The sequence below is a fragment of the Haliotis rufescens genome, unplaced genomic scaffold (genome assembly GCF_023055435.1).
Source record: "Haliotis rufescens isolate VD_foot unplaced genomic scaffold, xgHalRufe1.0.p SCAF_82, whole genome shotgun sequence".
Lineage (NCBI taxonomy): Eukaryota > Metazoa > Mollusca > Gastropoda > Lepetellida > Haliotidae > Haliotis > Haliotis rufescens.
Genome location: NW_025964375.1, coordinates 166,411 through 182,922, shown reverse-complemented (window position 1 = coordinate 182,922; position 16,512 = coordinate 166,411). Strand labels below are relative to the sequence as shown.

At 43.2% G+C, this 16,512-nt stretch overlaps 2 protein-coding genes across 2 annotated transcripts in view; one reads left to right on the top strand and one right to left on the bottom strand.

Annotated features, from left to right (window-relative positions):
- The first annotated feature begins 799 nt into the window (after positions 1 to 799).
- On the top strand, positions 800 to 9,896 carry LOC124144138 (cartilage acidic protein 1-like). Its single transcript, XM_046513394.2, has 10 exons — positions 800 to 1,014; positions 1,634 to 1,737; positions 3,231 to 3,369; positions 3,569 to 3,696; positions 3,966 to 4,085; positions 5,919 to 6,077; positions 6,486 to 6,631; positions 7,351 to 7,570; positions 8,571 to 9,020; positions 9,684 to 9,896. Exons 1-10 carry the CDS (start codon positions 818 to 820, stop codon positions 9,740 to 9,742), a joined length of 1,722 nt encoding a protein of 573 aa, XP_046369350.2. The 5' UTR covers positions 800 to 817; the 3' UTR covers positions 9,743 to 9,896.
- A 2,603-nt stretch (positions 9,897 to 12,499) lies between these two features.
- Positions 12,500 to 16,512, bottom strand: part of LOC124144130 — a 44,894-nt gene continuing 40,881 nt past the window's right edge. The window contains exons 4-5 of the mRNA XM_046513388.2: positions 16,179 to 16,257; positions 12,500 to 13,778 (exon numbers count right to left, since the gene is read on the bottom strand). Coding sequence (XP_046369344.1) covers positions 13,656 to 13,778; positions 16,179 to 16,257 — 202 coding nt within the window. The 3' untranslated portion in view covers positions 12,500 to 13,655. The remainder of the gene's footprint in view (positions 13,779 to 16,178; positions 16,258 to 16,512) is intronic.

The window sequence follows — 16,512 nt, the reverse complement described above, 5'->3', positions numbered from 1 at the left end:
TTCAGCTTCCTAAACCGAATCGGCTTCATTATTTTACCACCTCGATTCGGAAATGTGCTTTGTAAAATGAAAACCCACACAGAACACAGATGTTCCTTCGACGGTACTTCATTTTGTATGTAGGTGCCATGGCGCTCAGAAACGACAGGATGTATGAAGTATCCTCAACAATATAGTGGCGCCGCCATAGTTTTAGAACATGTCGTCTTAGTTCGTCTTCAGGGTAAAGAAATCAGACATGCTGGTTTGAAAGCTTCGCTCATACCGAAAACTTAGAAGCCTCGACGCTGATTGGCTAAAACATTGACCTAGCGCGACCATTCGTGACCAACTCGTGTTATTCCGGGACAAGCTTCTTGCAATTACGGAAAGGGGCGAGTGGTGACGAATGCTAGCGCGACGTCGTTTGAAGGTGTCCTCAGATCATTTCGCAGATGATTATCATTCTGGAGTAAAAGATCTGATTTGAATGAGATTAATACTTGATTTGTCTTCACCCTTCTCCCTGGATTTTACCAAGAAGTAGGTAAATCACTTTGGGCTTACCTCACACGTTAATCTGACATTGGCCTGATAGAACTGGAATACTCCTAACCCACTCCCTGATGTACTGTTCCCCAGTGTACTGGCGACATTCGCAAGGACTTGTGCAGATTCGTATGTTTAGATAAATCAGGAACAAAAGAACTGGATTAAAACTTAGAGTCTTAAATGATCATGTTTGACAGACACTGTTACATGATTTTCTAAATTATTGCAAGAAGATAATTATGAAGATCTGATTCACATGCTATTTCATAACAACCTAGTTTCCGGGATGAAAGCCTGTCTCGACATGGTCATAGTGGCGAGTTACCTGCTCCTGTCCGCCATCTTGTGTTCAACCCAGACAGAGCCTATGTTCATCAGAAAGACGCCAGAACTGTTCGCCGACTACGACACTACCCAGCTCAACTACGGCGTTGCGGTTAGCGACGTCGACGGCGACGGAGAGATGGAGTGGATTGTAGCTGGGTAAAGCCTTAAACACGAGAAAGATGCAGTACTAGTAGTAGTAGTAGTAGTAGTAGTAGTAGTAGTAGTGAAGCTGGTGGTGCTGGTGGTGGCTAACACCTGGTATCATCACTATCTGATAGGGGCATACAAGGGGCGGTCGGGTAGCCCAGTGGTTAAAGCGTTCGCTCGTCACTCCGAAGACCCGGGTTCCATTCCCGACATGGGTACAATGTGTGAAGCCCATTTTTGGTGTCCCCCGCCGTGATATTGCTGTAATATTGCTAAAAGCGGCGTAGAACCAAACTCACTCACTAATACATACAAAACGTCAACGATTAATCAGTCTCGAATATCAACTGAAACATATTCCACAAGGCGTAAATTATATGAATGGATCACTGAAAATCAGTGATGACACCAGGTGTTCGCGAAAAGGGTAAGCATGTCCTGCCCTACCGGTGGTACGCACCACTCACACAATTTGCTTAAAAAAGTAAGTGTAAAACACATGCTTATGACAACATCCGATTTAGACTATCTCTAAAATTAGGAGATTTCAATTTAATTTAAAGGTATGCCAGGAGTTTCCCCTGTCTAATTTGAAATTCATATCATACGTTGAAATGTTTTCGTTTAGATTTAATGGCCCAAATATGGTGTTCAAGTATGATCACGTCACCCGCAAGTACAACAACCTGGTTGAGATTGACGGTCGATTCTCCAATCTGAGTGACAACGAAGGTGACTATTTCAGCTACAGACCACAGGAACTCGATGATAGCGTGTATAACATAATTTATTCGTAAAGAAAAAATCACACACCTCTATAAACATAGTCTATATGTACATAGAGGGGTGTGATTGTTTTCTCTATACGATTATATTATGTTATACACGCTATCATCGAGTTCCTGTGCTACAGACGATTTTGAAGCTATACATTTGTCGGCTATTGATAATTTTGGTAATCGGTAATTACTCCTTGTAGTAAATCTGTAACATGGAAGATGTTCGATGGGCATTACTTAGAAGTTGACGGATGACAAAGTAGACAGAATTTATGGATAACATCTTCTTTAATTACTGTAAAGGCGACGTTTCGGTATAGACCCTTATACCGTTGTCCACCATCGTCCAGGTAATATGTACACTGTGTTTCCACCTGTCCTTGGGGTTGTTTTTGGTTTGGTTTTTTTGTGTTTTACGCCGCACTCGGCAATATTCCAGCTATATGACGGCGGTCTGTAAATAATCGAGTCTGGACCAGATAATCCAGTGATTGATATCATGAGCATCGATCCACGCAATTGGGATCGATGACATGCAGCAACAAGTCAGCGGGCCTGACCACCCGATCCCGTTAGTCGCCTCTTGCGACAAGCATAGTCGCCTTTTACGGCAAGCATGGGTTGCTGAAGACCTATTTACCCCGGATCTTCACGAGTCCCGTGGAAGTTGGGAGTAGACATAGTCCACCTAGTTGCTTCTCTTGGTCGTGCCAGGATCCGCTGGTTGTAAGTTTGAACCTCAGATAAAACCGATTATGAGCTTTAGTCTGTCACCACATTAATGTTTCTCTCCAAAAGAGCAGCCTCAAAACACGCTAAACGATGGTACTTAATGTTACCCTGCCTTGCACTGGGTAAAGGGATAAAACAAAGACTCCAAATCTGCTACTCCAGTGGTCTGACATGTTTATATATGTCGCTTGCCTGTCCCGTCTGTTAGTGGGGCAAATAAAGGTATAGGCTTATTGTTCATGATGATAACTTTACCTCAATATTCCTAATGGTAAATGTAACTGAGAAAATCCAAGATGGCTGCCAAATTTAAGATAGCCGCTAATTATCACAATCATTATCAATTTCTGACATAGCAATTCATAGCATTATCCAATTTTGGTGATCTTAGTGTTTTCTATGTTCATGACCATGCCGAGACTGATTCTACTACCTTAAAACCGTAAGAGGTTGCCGTAAGAGGCGACTATGCTTGTCGTAAGAGGCGAGTAACGGGATCGGGCTGTCTGGGTCGCTGACTTGTTGATGCATGTCATCGTATCCCATCGATCGATGCTTATAATGTCAATCACTGGATTGTCTGACTCAGACTCGATTACTTACAGACCGCCGCCATATATAGCAGGAATATTGCTAAGTGCTGCGTTAAACAACAAACAAACAACAAACAAGAAATTGAAACGTCTCAGATTGTCTTTGTCATCATTTCTGAAGGTCAAGCCATCAGTGTAGTTGCATGCGACTTGGACGGCGACCCCGACGGCAGGGAGGAGATCTACATCCTCAACACCAACGATCAATACTGGGGATCCAAACGTTACAAGGACAAGCTCTTCAAGTTCAGGAATGGACGGTACTCACAATTCTGCTTCTTTCAATTGTTGTTTCTTTCATGGGACAATGCATAACTTGGACTGTTAACGTATTGTTTTTCGTGACGCGTTCGACTGCAAGGTATGCATGAGTTAAGATTCACACGCCTGTAACCTCAGTCGTTGATGTGCGCCACCAACCATGACGTCATTCATGTAATCTGACATGTTGTATTTCAGCTACGAGGACCTGTTCAGCGACACTATAAACTCCGGCATGTCCCACATGTTTGCGGGACGTTCTGTCGCCTGTGTAGACAGGAAAGGGACAGGAAAATATGGCTTTCTTCTGGCAACTTACAGCAGGCGTGAGTAGAGGGCACGGCAGCCTAGAATGTGTTCAAAATTGCATCCCTGGGTCCAACCAGGATCTGCTGATCATACATTCGAACCTCCGATTCGTTCTGATTTTGATCTTTGGTTCGTTAACACCATATCCATGCTCGTGGGTTTCACCAAAATGGTAGATATGTGTTTCACTTAAGTGTCTGCGGGCTGTGTTATTTTTGGCTTTATACCTACATTATGCATACGTGCCTTGAAATGCTAAAATAACGTTCGGCTTTCCTTCTCACAGTGGGTGTGGGAGAGTTCGCCCTGATGGAGATGAACGAGTCAAGCCCTAATAACGACGTCATTTCTGGCCGCGTGGTCATCTGCAACGTGGGCACTGAGGCGGGGATAAACATCAGCACTGGTCTGTACTCACATATGAGTTTGTTATATTGTTTCCAGAATATGTATCCATCCTATTTATACTGGGTAGAAAGGGTGTCTATAATTGTATTTCTACTGGTATAGACTGGGTGTCTATAATTCTATCTATATCAGTGAACAACATCTTCCAGCGATCTCTGTCAAATAGGCAAGGCTTAATCCAAACTCTGTGAACTGTTGCCCGATGAATTGATGAAAAATTTTACGACGATCTCTTATTGTTTGACTTTTACTCTTTCTTTACCACCTTCTTGTCATTCGCCATTCGAAAGTCTTTCAATTGTGTAGGTTGAATAACGAATGACGAAAAATATCGCCATTCGAATGTATTTTAATGTTGTAAGTTGAATAACGAATGATGAAAAAAATCGCTATTCGCACGTATATTTATGTTGTAAGTTGATGACGAAAAAAATCGTCAGTCGTCATTCGCCCATCTTCCTGAGTTAACTGACCTTATAAGTCCAGTTTCCACTCTTGCCGAATTAGGCTGGAATTACTCGGCTCGGTCGTAGCGCCACCAGTGGCGATTACGAGCTACGTCCCTTCTATGTCCCTCCTATTGCATCTCTATATCATACTTGCATTTGCTTCACACGAAATGGCCGATAATCAAGACCTTTATTGTAATAAAACGGGTCTAACCTCGCGAAGTGCATCAAATCACTTGAGCATCTTCGTTAAAACATGAAAAGAGTTTGAAAATATCTGTCAACGCCCAGTTGACGGTACACATGTTCTGCAAATCCTGATATCGACCGAAATCTACACGGCAGTCGTCATGTCGTTATTCCATTCAAAATATAACTCCAAAGTTGATGCCTAGTTCGGCAAGGGTGAAAACTTGACTGTTACAGTCAGTTAACTCCCTTGCTTCGGGAAGATGTCTTTCGCCATTCGAATGTATTTTATTGTTGTAAGTTGAATGACGAATAACCGGCTAACTTCTGGTTGCCTTCATCTTCCCGAGGCAAGGGAGTTAATTGACTATAGAAGTCCAGTTTCCATCCTTGCCGAACTAGGCTGGTATTCTGGAGTTACATTTTGGCTGGACTAACGAGTCTATGCGTAGTCAAAAACGCGCTACGAAATCGAAATCCGGTTCGTAAACTGTCATGTAGATTTCGGTCGATTGCAGGATTTGCAAAGCATGTGCACCGCGAACTCGTTGTCAACAGATATTTTCTAAATCTTTTCATGTTTTTAATCAATTTGCTCACGTGATTTGATGGACTTCGCGTTGTAAGACCCGTTTTATCACAATATAAATCTTGATTATCGATCAGATCGTCTTAACTGGGCGCCGCCGTTTTGTTTGAAGCAAATGCAGATTATACGAGACGTGGAATCTGATTGGTCCAGAGGAGAGACATAGAAGGGACATAACTCGTAATAGCCACATGTGGCGCCCCGATCGAGCCCAGGAATTCCAGCCTAGTTCGGCAAGGGGGGAAAACTTGACTTTATTAGTCAGTTAACTCTCTTGCCTCGGGATGATGGGTTGCCTTACGTTCAGCACAGCTGACTTGGAATGGCTGGTGAGTGGATATAAACTGATCTCTTCAGATCCTCAATTTTGTAGGAGCATTAGGAGCATAAGAGGTCAATGTATATCTGCTCTCATACCATTGTATGTTGGCGAATGATAACGAATGTGGTTGATTTCATTCTATTCGTCTGCAACTGAATGTTATGATTTTGTTTGTTAACTGATAGACCTCTGGCCTCATTATAAATATCATCAACTTATTTAAGCCTGGTAGGTAGGACAATATAATAATGTATAATACAAGACAATGGGTACTGTTGACAGGTGGGCAGGGTATTGCAGTTGGTCCGATCCTTGGCGATGATGGTCTGTCCGACATCTTCTTTGTTAATGAGGGCAACTCCGGGGTCAAGAACCGAGGGGACAATGCACTCTTTAAGAACAGAGGGGATGGGACCTACGAGGACGTGGCCAGGATTACAGGTGAGTGAGTGAGTGAGTGAGTATGGTTTTATGCCGCTTTTAGCAATATTCCAGCAATATCACGGCGGGGGACACCAGAAATGGGCTTCACACATTGTACCCATGTCGGGAATCGAACCCGGGTCTTCGGCGTGAAGAGCGAACGCTTTAACCACCAGGCTACCCGACCGCCCTGGATTACAGGTGATGTGCTGAATAATGAGATGCATTTACTGGGTTCTGGATTCGGAGGTCTATATTGTGTGTTTGTCTTTCGTTATCAACGAACCTCTTCAGATCAGTTGGCCAACCAAAACACACCACGGTCAGCCATTGTGACCATTCGGACCCCAGTTTGGCCGCACATATGTATAAGGTCCATTATACTTGTATGGCCTAACTGAACATTTATAATATTCTTGCCATCAGGTGTTACTGATCGTGACGAAAATGGCCGCGGTGTTACACTTGCGGATTTCAACAATGACGGCCTGGTAGATATCGTGTATGGAAACTGGGTAGGGCCACACAGGCTTTATCTGCAGCGGAGGAACGGCAGTGATGTGCGGTTTGAGGTAGGGATAAATCATAGCATTACAGAAAGAAATTAAAATTTAAAAAAAAGATCATTCCCCCTATTCACGTTTTTTAGTTTACGGACCAAGGGGTTTAAAGCAATGGCTATGTACTTCACCCATTTTACTATCTCTATTTTTTGGTCTCAGTAAGAGGAGCAGTATTTTACTACGATTTGATACAAGTGACAGATGTCTACGACACTGTCTTCCCTGCAGTTAGCTGACACGTCATGAAACTAGTATCTCAAAAACTGTTACCACGGTCTCACTCAGTAGGTCTTCACCAACCCACGCTTGCCGTAAAAGGCGACTATGCTTGAGGTAAGAGGCGACTAACGTGATCGGGTGACTCGCTGACTTGGTAGATGCATGTCATCGTATCCCCATTGCGTGGATCGATGCTCATTATATCAATTACTTGATTGTCTGGTCCAGACTCGATTATTTACAGTCCCCCGTCAAATAGCTGGAATATTGCTGAGTGCGGCGTTGAACAAAAAACAAACAAACACTCATTCATGCATGCCAAGACATTGTCTATCACGTTAAACGGAGTTTTCATGAAAATGAAATATTTTCAAGAATATCTATATACATTATATTTATTGAAGTAAATTGAACCCTGCTCTTCTCTGTATCGATTCTGTACGGTTGATGGAGAATTCCCAACAGTGACGGACAAAGCATCAGCAACAGCTGTATTTCCGTGTTTCCAGAACGCAGCAAGTAGGGAGTTCGCGAGGCCATCCCCAATCAGAACCCTCATAGCTGCCGACTTTGACAACGACGGCATTCTGGAATTGTTTCTCAACAACATCTACTACCAGTTTGCCATGACCCCCAACTTGCTGTACAAGGTCACACCTAACGGGGACGGTGTGGACATTGAAAATATTGACGTTGGTGACGCCCTAGAACTCAATGGGAGAGGCACAGGTGGGTGTAGTGAATGATAGGAAAGCGCTGATACTTTGTGTTAAATGGGATTTGCTGCATTTGTGATGATAGAACTGCCAGTCGCTATGCTGCTATCATTATAGGATTCGAAAGGGAAATACTCTGATAGAAGTGGAAGTGTGACTGTGTATATTAACTCCCGGGCAAAAGAAAGTATACTCCCATATTTGATGATGGCTAAAACTGAAACAGACAAGAAATGGTTATTCGATGGTGATGTATTTGATATGGGTATCATAGTTGTGTTGTGGACCTTAAGTTTGGAGCGTTTCGGCGACTGTTTTCAGCCTAGTTACGTTTTGATAACGTTTTTAATGTTTTGGTCAAATCCAATTTTCAAGGGTATACTTATATTTGCCAGGCAGTTTGTTGTTTGTGTTTAGGCGTTGTGGTATACTGTAAAGAATTGAATTCGAAAATTGGTTTGAATGCTAGTTTTAAACCTGCGTCACGTTTTGCTTCACTCCCATATTTGTTTCTTTAAAGGCGACACGTGGTTACACAGTGATAGTACTACAAAGAGATGTTTAACCTTACTATCTATTATATTTTGTTAGCTTTAGTGCGTATGTTGGACATGCTTCCATACTTCTGTTTGAACATTTTACACTTAAGGGAACTTGATTTGGCAACCTTTTGCATGTGGTATTCAACCAACCAGCCTTCCTGTTACACCTTGACCGACCCGTGAAGACTCGGGTTGGAATTGTTTTTCAGCAACCAATGCTTGTCGTAAGAGGCGATTACGGGATCGGGTGGTCAGGCTCGTTGACTTGGTTGATGCATGTCATCGTATCCCAATTGTGTGGATCGATGCTCATGATATCAATCACAAGATTGTCTGGTCCAGACTCGATTATTTACAGACCGCCGTCATGTATCCGGAATATTGCTAAATGTGTCTTTAAACAATAAACAAACCCCTTGACCACTGCGCATCTTATAGCGATACGCCTTAGTAACCGTTGTGCTTCTGCAGGTGCATCGGTCACTGACCTTGACGGCGACGGTCGTCTCGAGCTGCTCGTGTCGCACGGAGAAAGCACCGAACAGCCTCTAGAACTTTACCACGTGCATCCCGGGGAGGGAAACCGGTGGATCCGGATCATGCCGCTCACCAGAGTAGGGGCACCTGCACGAGGTGCTAAGGTCACCGTCACGCTGACAGACAGTACACGTCAGAGCAGAGTCATTGACGGGGGGTCAGGTTATCTGTGTCAAATGGAACCTGTCGCCCATTTTGGCCTTGGTCAGTCGTATCCAGCAGAGGTCAGCATTCAGTGGCCCGACGGCAATGTGGTTACCAAGGCGATGGGAAGGACGACTGTCAACAGTTTCCACAGGATAGGATATTCGGGATTCCTTGAAACAGTTCCAAGACCAGATCCCGGGTCACAGGGAGGAGATACTGTCAGCGTGGGAACAAGAGGTGAGAACCCCCTTTCATTGTTGGTGTCAACACTCTTTGGTTAAGGGTATGTGATGGAGTTTCTCAGCGTTCTTTGTGAAGTGAGGTTTTCCTGTGCATCCAAGGCGTGGAAATGAATTATCTGGGTAAGGCAAGTTTGTCAAGTTTATGGAAAAAATGAATTAAAATAAAATGAGAAACTAATGATAAAGGCCGGTTTGTATAATTATCAGAACTTATTCGATGTTGTCCCTGATAATCTATGCTTGTCGTACGATGTGACTTAATGGTGGTCGGGCTTGGTGACTGTGGGGTTGCGTGTCATCGTAGCTTTGCGGTGATCGGCGCTCGTAATATCAATCACTGGATTGTCTGATCCAGACTGAATTATTTAAATGCCATCATCATATAGTTAGAACATTGCTGAGTGCTGCCTTAAACAACAACCAAACAAATAACGTTGGCGTCACAAAAACAACTGTTCACCATTTGGAAATTGAACGACTTACATTTTAACCAGTTTGAAAGATGAAGAACGTTTGAGGGTAACAAGTATTAAGTACATTACATGCGCCAGTTTTTCTTGAAACATGTATCTTTCATAATTATCTATTTGCATGCGTACATATTTAGATCCATAGAGTTCCTTCATTCGTTCAAGGAGAGATGACGTTTCTTTTTCAGAGAATGCAGGTATTCTTTCATTCTTGGTATTCCTGGTACCCTCCTACCATCTCCGGTGACGTCCGATGTCTGGTGAAGCTGTACTGACCACTGCCATCTCTCACCCAGGATGCCTCCAGTTGACGTGTCGGCTCCATTGTATAACACCAAGCCATGATCACACCATTGCCACTTCATCGACATCATGTTTGAGATACAATTGTGTTTTTGTCACCTCTTTCGTTTTCTTGTTCTCTTCAAGGAGAACCTTGAACAAAGAGTGAATACAACCCACCTCAACTCTTTGTCACGCTGCACAGCTGTATGCGGCTCGGTTTGTGGGTCGGGTGAAATGGGGTTTAACTCAACATTATTGCACTTATATAGCGACGTGCGTGTACTAGTCCGGACTAATGCCTGTTTTACAGTGCAAGCCCACTGAGATATCATGCCGCAGTTTAACTTGAATACCCCACTCAGACACAGTGTACCGACTCCGAGCCGACCAGTCCTTGTTTTAGCCTCTTAATGACCAGCGTCAGGCAGAAAGTACCATTTTAACGTCTTTTGGTATGACGCGGCCTGGAATCGAACCCCCCGACCTGCTCTCTCCGGGCGGACGCTCTATGGGTTGACGTTCTTCAACAATCAGTTGTTATTCATAATTAATATACTTTTAGTTTTTCCCAATGACTTCCTGCACTCAAGACAGAACCATCTTCTATTTTCCAGTTTATTATATTGTATATGTTCCTTCTGTTACGATACATACTCTCGACCCAATTGCCGACATGGCATCCTTTCAAAATGGCGGCGCCATATCAGTAACGTACATATGATACAGAATCTCACTCGATCGTGACTGCAGTTTGATTGAGCGGCTCTTTTAACCACCGTGTCATTCGAATTACGAAGCAAATGTGGCGAACGGGTCCAGGGTATTTACCAGGATGGAGATACTCTGGGCAATGGAGGATAGCTACTTGATGTCATCGTATCCCAATTGCGTGGATCGATGCTTATGATGTCAATCACTGGATTATCTGGTCCAGACCTGATTATTTACAGACCGCCGTCATATGGCTGGAATATTGCTGAGTGCGGCCTTAAACAACAAACAAACTTGATGTACTTGATCATGTACTCGCCTTGCAGCCACATACTATCTATCTACATATCTTAGTGGGGGCGAGAGGTTCCACTTGGGACATTTGTAACTTCAATGAGGGTGAGGGGTGCGGGTTGGTGTCCCACCCATATACCTACCCAATCAATCACAAACAGTACATGGAAACCATTATTAATAATTTTACATTAACAACCAAATGAACATGTTGTCATGGTTGGAAATGCGCATACAAAATATAATCGGATGTGAAAAAAGTGTGTGTATGGACAGAACCAGAACCCCATCTGGTGCGTGTATAATATTGTAAATTATATTAGTTTTTATCTTGTAAATAAATATACGTTAATACATATGCTCGTCATTAATGTCTGGTAGGGCACTGGTCTTCAACAACCAATGCTTGTCGTAAGAGGCGACTAACGGGGTCAGGCTCGCTGACTTGGTTGATGCATGACATCGTATCCAAAGTGCGTAGATCGATGCTCATGATGTCAATCAGTGCATTGTCTGGCCCAGATTCGATTATTTACAGGCCGCTGTCATATAGCTGGAATATTGAGGCATTAAACAACAAACAAACATGGATGAGGTGGTCAGGCTGGGGACTTGGTTCACTGCGTGTCATCGTACCCAAGCTGTACCATCGCTTGCTATAGTCCGCAGTAATGGCAGAACAAAACAGATTCTAATCACGTGTGTAGTTTATTGAATTACCGTTATATCATTGTTTTAACTATAGAGCTTATAGCCAGCCTCTAGAGTGGCACATACAATCAGGGCATAAAACGTCGTTATGGGGGCTTCCACATACACAATATACACATGACACATGATTTAAACTGCCACTCAAATAGCCCCGGGCCCCGTTCGGCAAAGCGACCGTAGTGCCAAGACGATCGTAACTCCAATGCTTTAACATTGACTTACGAATGTCGCAACGCTACGATCGCCTGGTGGAAACTGGGCCGAGAACTGTCGCTTGATGCGTTGTTATTCAGTGGTATTATCAAAGGCGTGGTTTGTATACCCCTGGAAATTAGTTAAGCACAGCCCTTTCTTTTCATATATCACGAACTTCTATGTATCTTTTGGGAATATCTACATATGACATTTGTATCATGTTGATACATGTTCACGATACCACCGACGCCTGCTGAAGAATTAGTACAAGAAAAATGTCAATCTCATTAAAATCAGATCTTAGTTCTCGCTTCCGCTAAACAAAGATCTGAAGACATCCCATTACGGGTCACGTCAAACCGACCTTGCGCAAACTTTGACTGACCAATGGAATGACTGACAAGAAGTCGACATAAGCCAATCAGAAGGCAGCTTTCTCGTGCTTTACGGCACTAATTTCAAATTGGCGACTACGCCTCGAAACATATTTTGACAAATTCTCGATTAAGAAAATTAAAACTGATAAGAAGAACATTCTGGAATGGCTTATATATGGCCTAGATTGTAAAACCCGTAACTGTCGTTCGGAATACCCCGTGTTAAATATTTCGTGGTTGCATGATTAGAAAACTCATTCCGACTGTCACTTTCATGATCTGGTAATCTGAACAAAAGAACATTCTCGAATGGCTAATATATGGTCTAGATTGTATAGATTCAGTCGTTAAGCCCGTAACTATCGTTCGGAATACCCCGTTTTAAAGTTTTCGAGGCTGCATGATGAGAAATCACATCCCGACTGTCACTTTCATGATCTGGTAAGCGACGCTCTGATTGGTCGGATGAAAGGTCGTTCTGACGTGACCCCAAATGGGATGTCCTCAGATCTTTGTTTAGCGGTAGCGAGATCTAAGATCTGATTTCAATGAGATTGGAAAAATGTCGGCATAAAAGTTTGTACCTGAACACTATATGTTCCTCCAGCTGAACGCATTTGATCATATCGAAAAGCAGCGGATACATCTAAATGCGTAGACAAATTAGATAAGTTCTTAAAGAATCGATTTCCGTTTCAGTATTTTAAACAAGTGTGTGACTTTATCAACAATAAACAGAAATGCAGGATGGGCTTTTGAAATTAATATTTTTTATATTCAAATGTATAGTAAGGGTGCTTAACCTTTTTCCAGTTGTATACACGTGTAAACAGCGACCATATACACAACTATTTAATATAAACATTGGGATCTATGAACACTGTAATCCTGTGCACCGTTTCACTAAGCGACCCCAGTGCTACGAGTATCCAATTCCTATACTGTACCATAGATTTATGACGGTCGTAGCGGTACGGTCGCTCTGAGGAACAGAGCCTGCAGTTGCTGTACGATAGCTAGGCTTGTTGCTCCAGGCACCCAAAGTGCAGTAAAATCCGAAGGAATCCAAGGTCTAAGACTAGTGTAAGCACCTCGTTAAGTATATGAGCAAGAGTTGGTTGGAAAAGCGGGGATATATTTGTGGGATATACTGTATTCGCAGCAAGTCCATCATATGTAATGGGATGCTGCCGATAACACATTCTTTCCCAAACCACGATACATAACGTGCGGAACTTACTGTTTCAGGTGAAAACAGCCTCATATGTTTCAACAATGTTTTGATATATATACTAGTACATACATAACATGATAAAATATATGTTTACAAGTTAACACTGCTCGTAACAACATTACAGACATAAAACAACAAAACAGCAACAAATAGCTGCAATTACTGTAACAAGGTGGGACTCGAACCCAGATCATCTGCGTGTCTGTCGGACACACTACCCATGGAGCCACCTAGATGCCACGGACAACCACGGACAACCACACAGTAACGGTCACTGCGATCTGGGTATCAACGTGGCTGTATACACATGGCGTAAGCTAAATGCATTTCAATAAATATATGGTTCTGACTGTTCACGCTGATTTGCAGCAGATCTTCAGTTGGTCAGGAAAATAGATCATGTTCAATCGCCATAACTTCCAGCCCCCGAACAGCGTCTGTAGAAGCCAGAAGACGAAGGAGAACCAACTGCCGACCTGGAACAGGGCGATGACGTATTAAATTACACACACGCACAGACACACGCATACGCAAACACACACGCACGGACACACACGCAATATCAAGTGGTAGTCGTGGAGTATGTGCAAGAGCAATGAACCAATAAACCTCTATCACAATATATTTCGTGGCTGTGGTGAAAACGGGTGATAGCAAACGTTTGGACACCGGGTATCCGTGGTTGATACCCGGAATACCATAATTGTTAGCGTCGTGTGCATTGCGCAAGGTTATGTTGGTCTGTATTTATCATGAAAAGAACCAAATCATTATCAGATGTTAGATATCCGTGAAGATCAGGGTTAGAATAGGTCTTCGGCAACCCATGCTTGGGGTAAAAGGCGACTGTGCTTGTCGTAATATACTGAACCAAATTAAAAACTTCACAATCCTAAAATTTTAACATTTTGACCAGTTATCATTGTGGGCCCTTATTGTGTATTTAAACAGTAATGGCCACGTATTGTCTTCAGATAACACTCGTTTTTGTGCAGGTGAATCGATCAAAATCATGTGCACAGCACTATAGTGGCAAAAGTGTTTTTTCACGTGCAACTGGTCACGTGGCCATAATACCGCACGTGTTTTCAGCCATACTTGTTAGCAGTCATTAACCAAAAAAAAAAAACACAAGAAAACAAAAGTCTTTTCGGCCATTTGTCATGCCACGCCTTTCAAATGTGCAACGTGAACGTGCCATCGGCATGTTGCAGACGGGAACGTCCGTAGCTGAAGTCGAAAGGACGATGGGTTGTAGTCGACGGACTGTTTATGATTTACAGACGCGTCTACAGCAAACGGGTACCACCGCTGATCGCCCTCGGCCAGGTCGACCACGTGTGACGGCACATGCAGAGGATCGTCAGATTGTCTTACGTCACCTCCGTAACCGATTTTTGACGGCTACATCAACCAGAAATGAACTGTTTAGGGGTAGACTGAGTGCGCAAACTGTTCGAAACCGTCTGAGAACTGTTTACCTTCAAGCACGACAACCATACTGCGGGCCGATTCTGACTCAATTACACAGACGTCAACGTCAATTGTGGGCACAGTGACACTTACGATGGACTCAGAGGAATTGGAATCAAGTCGTCTTCAGTGATGAATCCCGGTATAATCTTCGATTTGCTGATGGTAGAGCGAGGGTGTGGAGGCGCCGTCATGAACGTTACGCCCAGTGTTGTGTACAGGAGGTTGACAGATTTCGAGGCGGAAGTGTCATGGTGTGGGGTGCTTTCTGTGGCAATGCACGTTCAAGGCTTCTTGTCATCCGTGGCAACCTCAACGCTGCTGCTTACCGCGACCAGGTACTGACACCAGAACTTCTGCCTTTTATGGCAGCACATGGACCCGGTTTGATCTTCCAACACGACAATGCCAGACCCCACACAGCAATTTTGACAAGGAATTTCCATCAGAATGCGGGAATCAACGTCATGGACTGGCCGTCAAGGTCTCCCGACCTCAATCCCATCGAACACGTCTGGGATGCTCTTGGCAGAAATCTGCGCACTCTCCACAACCAACCACAGAATTTGGCGTCGTCTTCCCAATCATGTGTTCACAAGCATCACAAGGTCAATGCGGAGGGGTTGTGTGGCAGTTGTCAACGCACATGGTGGCAATACACGGTACTGAACTTGTGTGCCATCAGATTCTCGTGCTTGGGACTTATGATTTAAACTGTTGATGTTATTACCAAATACCTGAGGTGCTTGGAACAAATTATGGTTACCACCGTTAATTAAAATCCTTCTTTGGACATTACTGATTAAAAATTACCTTCTCTGATACATTTGTCCGTTGTATATCATATATGGGATTACTTTTAAAAATGTGAACTTTTTAATTTGACTCAGTATATATCACTGGTGCGGCACCGTGAAAATTCGAGTTGGAATTGGTCTTCGGCAACCCATGCATGTTGTAAGAGGCGACGAACGGGATCGGGTGATCAGGCTCGCTGACTTGGTTTATGCATGTCATCGTATCTCAACTGCGTTGATCGTTGCTCATGATGGCAATCACTGGTCCTGACTCGATTATTTACAGACCGCCGTCATATAGCTGGAATATTGCTGAGTGCTGCGTTAAACAACAAACAAACAAAAACAACAACAGATGTTGGATGCTATGAGGACCTGATCCGTTGGCGCATTAATCCACTTGCTACTAGGTAAATGTAATCAGTATTGTAGGAGAGCTCTGAACCCTGGCTTGCGAATACACACGACAGTGGGATTGAAGAATAACGTACGTAGATAACATCTGAATGTTGGGAGGAATATTGCCTCTAAATACTTTTTTATCATGTTCTTTTTCGCGTCGAGTTTTGCGAAAAACAAAAAGGAAGAAGATGTGTGTATACTTACTGTTGCTATACTCAAACACACGTGGAAGTTGCTGCCATCATATCCTCGCCATGTTTGAAATGACTGAGCGTCGGAACAGCTGCACGAGAAACAATGCCAATGATGATAATAAACAACTGAGTACATAACAGTATCAACATCATCATCAACATCATCAATCACAAGTTACTTTTTCGTCATACCTTATATGTGGAAATGAGTAAAAAGTTTTTAGTATGTCAAAGCAAACCAACTTAATTGGGGAGGAAAGTCTGAAGTGATGCATGTGTTTGATCACCATTTTTGTGAGACCCATGATTTTGGTGCTGTCATCGTATCCTAATTGTGTAGATCG

What these genes read in the sequence shown, in the direction of transcription:
- LOC124144138 (XM_046513394.2), top strand. Translation starts at nt 818, where the DNA reads ATGAAAGCCTGTCTCGACATGGTCATAGTGGCGAGTTACCTGCTCCTG. An exon ending in CAATCTGAGTGACAACGAAG is followed by an intron (nt 1,738 to 3,230) that starts GTGACTATTTCA and finishes TCATTTCTGAAG; the next exon opens with GTCAAGCCATCAGTGTAGTT. An exon ending in ACTCAATGGGAGAGGCACAG is followed by an intron (nt 7,571 to 8,570) that starts GTGGGTGTAGTG and finishes GTGCTTCTGCAG; the next exon opens with GTGCATCGGTCACTGACCTT.